The following is a 6,363-nucleotide window of genomic DNA, read 5'->3' on the forward strand; positions in this document are numbered from 1 at the left end:
TTCTATAAATTCTAGAGATAAGTCCCTTGTCAGATATGTTATTACCAAATATTTTTTTCCCAATCTGTATGTTCTGTTTTGACTCTTTTGGAGAAGTCTTTGGAGGCACATAAAAATTTAATTTTTAGAAGGTCCCAATCATCTGTTTTCTCTTCTGGTGTTTGTCAGAATTTATTCTTACTGACTGTGCTTTGTAGGTATCTTTTTGTTTTCCCCATGCTGCTTTCCGGATTCTGTCTTTGTCTTTGGTTTTGATGAGTTTGATGATGATGGGTCTTGGTGATTTTCTTTTGGGGTCTATCCTGTTTGGGGTTCTTTGGACTTCCTGAATGGATATATTCTCATCTTTCATCATATTAGGGAAGTTCTCCTCCAGCAAATCTTGGACAATTTTCTGAGTGGTTGCTTAAGGAAGGGAACTCATTTTATAGCTTACCAGGGTGTTGAGGGAAGGAGAGGGAATAATTTCAGGCTAGTTGGGGGCCACATGCTGAAATGGGTAAGGGGAGGGATGGTACAGAAAGAGTCTGTGACCACCATGATAACTTTGGGGAAAGGGAGGGCACTGAATTGTGCACATAAGATTTAGATGACAAAAGCTAATACTAGTATATCCATAAAACTGCATTACTATTAACACCAAATACCAGGCTACAGAAAAACACATAAATATCTGAGAAGATCAGATGGGGGTCAGTGAAGAGGATTATACTCTTGACCAAGGATAGATTCAGCTGATGCTAATCTTGCAGAGATACCAGTGATACAAAATACCCATAATCCTTACAGAAACAGCAGAAGACAGACAGAGCAATCCCTCACAGACAGCCAGACACTGTGGGAGAGATACAACATATCTGTTGACTCAGGACCATAGCACTGGGGGACACCAGACTCAATTGGCACAAAAAATACATAAAAATCTTGTTCCACAGCCTACATTGCTGAGTAGCAGCTGGGGTCTTAAAAAGCTTTTGAGCAGCCATCTAACATGCAGCTAGTGGTCTCCTGTCATCAGAAGCGAAGAAGAGTGCAAAATACCAACGGCATTTGGAAGCAATCAACCCTAGGACATGATGGATCTTGAGACCAGAAGATGGTGCCCAGCAACCAATGCCAACCACTGATGAAGGGATTAAAACTTAAGATCCTGGGTAGAGTGGGAGGAAAAACATAGAATAGAATCCAGAAGCAGAATAATGAGCAGCATTACTAGTCAGATGGAGTCTGGTGGGACTCTCAATACTATGGCCTTGGGATACATTCCGGGCCTGGAATAAAACTCACTCCCAGGGGCTGGCTCTCAGCCTAGTCATAAATAAGATGTGCAGTAGACTACTCAACCCAGGGTGACACACCCACATACTCTATGGATATGCATTCCTTGGAGCAATAGACCACGAGGCACCAGAGGGGCAACATTCACAAGGAAGAAACGCAGGAGACACAGTAGTGGATAACTATGAGGAGCATGGTTTTGGGGGTTACTGGGCAGGGAGGGGAAGAGAGTGGGTTAGGCTTGGAGATGGTAATTGGGGAGTGAAACCAAGTATACATGAAATGTTGAATGTAAAACAAACTGCTCTGTAAAGTTGCACCTAAAGTACAGTAATAAAAAATAATAATAATAGTGGAAGGTCATAGATAGAAAAATGTGGAATAAAACTGAAAATCATAAAAAAGACCAATCTTACTATTCTAATAGAGACAGGTGGCAACCCTTATTAGACACTCTTCAGGCCAACACTCTTCAGGCCTGGAACTGAACTCAGTTCCTGTGGCTCTACTTTCAGCCAAGCAATAGATAGGTTTACAAGGTGAAGAAGAATACCAGGGAGATACTCATTCTTTAGAACAATCAATCACAGGAGATCAAAAGGGCAGAATTTGCCCAGAAGTAAAGGTCAGAAGGAAGGTAGGGATAGGCAAGAAGTGAGAAGAGTGCTGTTATGTTGTCAGGAGTGCAACCTGAATAAATATGTGAATAAAAATGTGTATGAATTGTTGAATGTGAACCAAGATGCTCTGATAACTTTCACCCAAATCATAAGAAAAAGAAAAAAATAAAGAAGAAAGCAAACTTTGTGTTCTGGTATCAGAGGCACCATTACTTGTGCTCTGAGTACATTCTGGAGTGTGTGACTTGGGACAGGCACCTACTCATACTCAAAATGATGCTTGGCTTGATGGCTTATGGTCTTTCCAACTGGGAGAGTGTGTGGACCTCATGATGTTGCATACTGGTAAGCTGCCTCATTCATTTGTACTTTGCTTAGTCATCTGCCACTCTTTTTTTTTCTTGGCCTGCACATGGACATTCTTTTCTGTAGTGACATTTTCACCTGTTGGATAGAGGTAATATGCTTCTGGCCTGTTCTCATGAGAACACTGGGAAAAAATTACGAAAACAAGTTTGTGTTTTTCAGGGTAGTTCATTACGCTAAAAAAAGTGCTGACTCAGCACCCTTGAAGAAATAGGAGTTAGCATCGAGGTTGGGAGTGGGTGAATTAAGGTAGGATAAATTAAGGAGGAAAGTGTAAGGGAGAGACCAGAGTGGTAGATAGCCTGCTGCTTAAATGCTGTGCTGGGCTCTGGGAGTAGTGTGCTCATGGTGGAAGCACAGGGTCTGTCTCTGGCATGTCTAATGAATTGAGGTGTGGGTGCAGAATTCATTTCCAACTTCTCAGCTGAAAAAAAAGTCACTCTTTTTATACCAGCCTGATGTACTTCCTCAAGTGAATAAACCAGTTGCCATCAAGTGAATTCCAACTCATGGTGCCCCCATGTGTGTCAGAGTAGAACTGTTCTAAATAGGGTTTTCAGTGGCTGATTTTTCATAAGTAGTCAGTCACCAGGCCTTTTATCTGAGGCACCTTTTGGGTGGACTCGAACCTCCAAACATTTGGTAAGCAGCAGAAAGCATAATCCATTTGCACCACGCAGGGACACCCATCAAGTGAAGAGGAGAGAAAAAGATGCTTTTCCACCTACACATACCCAGATTGCAGCCTTTTATGGGGGAGTCAAACCTATTCTCTCATGTGCCCTTTAGGTAGCTCTTCACTGGGGACTGTCTTCCGGAGGGTATGATTTTCTTATTGTAATTTTCCTTCAAGTGTTCTGATGACTTTGAAACTGTTTTCTTCTGTTTGGCATTTCACATGAATTTTAGTCCCATGTCCTTAGAGTTTTCTGGGCCATTCCCTGTTGATATCTATCATCCCCTCAGAAGGAAGGTCGGGCAATCTACTTCTGTAATGATACCACCTCGGAAACTCAAGGAGGGGTCGCTATGGGCTGGGTCCGACTTGACGACCCATAACACCACCACCACCACCACCACCTGTCATCCCAGCATGAGTATTAACAAAGGCCTATTACTTTCAAAGGAGCTCTGGTAGCATAGTGGCTAAGACACTTGCCTGCTAACCAGACGGCTGGCAGTTCAAACCCACCAGCCACTCCTCGGAAGGAAGGTTGGGCAATCCTACTTCTGTAGTGATACTGCCTCGGAAACCCAAGGAGGGGTCGCTATGAGTCAGGTTTGACTCGACGGCACATAACAACAACAACATTACTTTCAAAAATCTCCTGTAGGGTGGTAGATTATATTAGCTCCACACTCTCAGACTCTTTAAATGTCATGCTAGCACTCCACATTCACATATTCAAAGCGGAACTCAGCACCTTCCTCCCCGATTGTTGCTCATAGCCCCATCTTCCTGCTTGTGTCTTGGTGTCACTGTGTCCCTTTTGGTCGAGTTCAAGCAGCTTCCTCCTCTGAGTGGCCCCAAAGTCAGTGGCCATAGGAAATAGGTGAGTTAACACTTGGGATATGGGAGGGTAACTTGTGTTGGTGTGAAACATAAGGTATATCTGCAATGAAATGTTCCTCTGGTTTACTGGCCAGGTCCTACCTCTTTGGCTCCATTTTGATTGTTTTCTTTCTCTCTCTGAAGCTGTGTTCTATAAATGCTGGGTTGCCTACCACCCAACCCAAGTCTTTGTTTCCTGTCCTCCCCACTTTCCACTTTTATGAGAATTTAGCTTTGGGTCAGCATCCATTTCTTCTCTGGCCAAGAAGTCCCAGCTACTCTGTACAGATGTAGAGAAGCAAGGTTGTCAAAAGGAAGTGGAGGGACTATTAAGGGCCTGCTTCTGCCCCAGACTTGCCAGACATGCTGCTAAGCTTGAGAGGCACCTGTCCAGTTGCATTTTGGCCCCACAGCCAAACCCACCGGTACCACCCAGTGCTTTCCTTTCATCAGTTGAGATGTGATACTGGGACATGTGGGCACGGAAGATGATCTCCAGTCTCTAACAATAATATCACATACTATGATGCTATTGTTGGGCTTTCTCTTTGCAGAAAAATCTACATTTTTGTGATAGTCTTTCACTATATAACCAAAAGCAAAATAGACTTGAAAAACTTCAAGCAGTGAATGGAGTTGATTCTTGGCCAACAGTTTTTGCCCCCCACTCTAGATAATTGGGTAACCAAGAGGAGCAGTTTCTCCTAATTTTCTCAGTGTTTTCTGTTGTGTAACAGTGCGTGTCCTTGAAAGCATACTGCACATCCAAACCTATACCTTCTCAAAGGGTATTGTGTGGGCCTGTGCAGCTCAGAGAACTGATTTAAGGACTTCCCACCAAGTTACCCATTTTCTTTTCTAGCTGTCTCACAGGCTGTTCTACCAAAGTATGTGAAAGGCTCCAAATGGTATGGTCGTCGGACTCAACCTGAGCTGTATGTGTTGAAGACAGAGGCCAGACACTTATGGGACCTGCAAGCACAGGCCAGCCTGAGTGACCAGCTCCCCTGCACCACCTCTCTGCAAAGTGTGGAGGTGAGTCAGAATTCTTTTTCCCACACTGGGTGCCCAATATCATGTAAACAATCTCTCACATAGTCACTACTCTCATCACATGGTTATGAGAGGCTGTGTGGAGGGAGACATACATTCTCCAGAGCTAAGTTACCAGAAGCTTTGGTTGATACTGAGGAATGAGCTCTTATTTAAAATTTTCTCTGAGTCTACTTGTCTCCATTTGGCTTTGGCCACAGAGCATTCTCCTTCAGATATAGGGACAGTGGAGAATTTTTATATAAATCACTTTTTTCTGACCTCTTTTCCCTGCTCACCACCAATCATTCTAGTAATGCACGAAAACTATTTTTATGGTTCTGTAAGAGTGTAGGGAGCTCTAGTAGCATAGTGGCTAAGGCACTTGACTGCTAACCAGAAGGCTGGTGGTTCAAACCCACCAGCCACTCCTCGGAAGGAAGGTTGGGCAATCCTACTTCCGTAGTGATACTGCCTCGGAAACCCAAGGAGGGGTCGCTATGAGTCAGGGCTGACTCGATGGCACATAACAACAACAACAACAAGAGTGTATTATTAACCTACAAAAGAGGAAGATGCCTTTGTGATTACAGCCTAAAATTAAGAAGTTGGATGTACCAAGTCCACAGTTGCCTCTGTTTTGAAAACTTTAGAATATACCCAGGCCCCTACACTTACACTTTGTGATTAAGTACCTAACACCTCCTCGTGGCCTTGAGGTTTAGCTTAACCGCCCCACCACCACCACCAAATTATTCACTTTGGCCACCTTGGGTGGACCCCAGCAGCCTGTAAATGGCTGGGTCCACACTGTTCTCCACATGAAGAAGCAAATCCATGGCAGTGGGTTACACCTTCCAAGTTAATCATGGACTAATTAGATCCATTTTGAAGAATTCCAGACCATTCTTGGTTTCTACTCTTCTGAAAGATGAGACTGTATCAGGAACTTATCTTTAGTAAGATGGTATTCTGGTCTCTTATTGATTTGTTTATATTTTCAACATTTGTTAGGTAAAGAGGAAAACCGAGTAAGCACATATTTAAATCCTAGAGCCCCTTCTCTTAGGACTGTGCTATACCAGGGCAACACCATAAATACCCAACATTTGCTTTCTTATTCTTTTTTGAAATTTGTATGTCAGATGTGTAGGTCGAGTTTTCTGCTCCTAAGGTGATGGAACTCCATCTTCATTGTTGCTCTTCTGGTTTTTAATTATTTTCAAAAAGTGAATATGGAAAGGATGTTTTTAGAATTGGCAGTGAGTTGAATGTTTTAGGAAAGTGGGGTTGATGATATTGCTGTTACTCCAACTTATCCTTTAAGTTCAAGATTGTGGGAACCTTGGAGGTAGGTCCCAAAGACCTCTGTTAGACAAGACACTTAAGCTGTGTGGGCCTCAGTTTCCCCAAGAGAAAGTGGGGAGTGTATGAGATGAAGGCTTTCCTTGATCTCTTCTTGTGCTTATAAGCTAGACTTCACAGATTGCTTGCTGCTTTTTTCTTTCACAACTT

The 6,363-nt window shown here is 43.2% G+C and overlaps 1 protein-coding gene across 1 annotated transcript in view; it reads left to right on the forward strand.

Annotated features, from left to right (window-relative positions):
• Positions 1–6,363, forward strand: part of NINL (ninein like) — a gene marked incomplete at its 5' end in the record, with an annotated part of 227,849 nt that overhangs the window by 17,192 nt on the left and 204,294 nt on the right. Inside the window, 1 exon segment of the mRNA XM_007958241.1 lies at positions 4,679–4,851. Within this exon segment, the coding sequence (XP_007956432.1) occupies positions 4,679–4,851 (173 nt within the window).

This window comes from Orycteropus afer, unplaced genomic scaffold, assembly GCF_000298275.1.
Source record: "Orycteropus afer afer isolate SDZICR_OR568_19922 unplaced genomic scaffold, OryAfe1.0 scaffold00890, whole genome shotgun sequence".
NCBI classification, from domain to species: Eukaryota; Metazoa; Chordata; class Mammalia; order Tubulidentata; family Orycteropodidae; genus Orycteropus; species Orycteropus afer.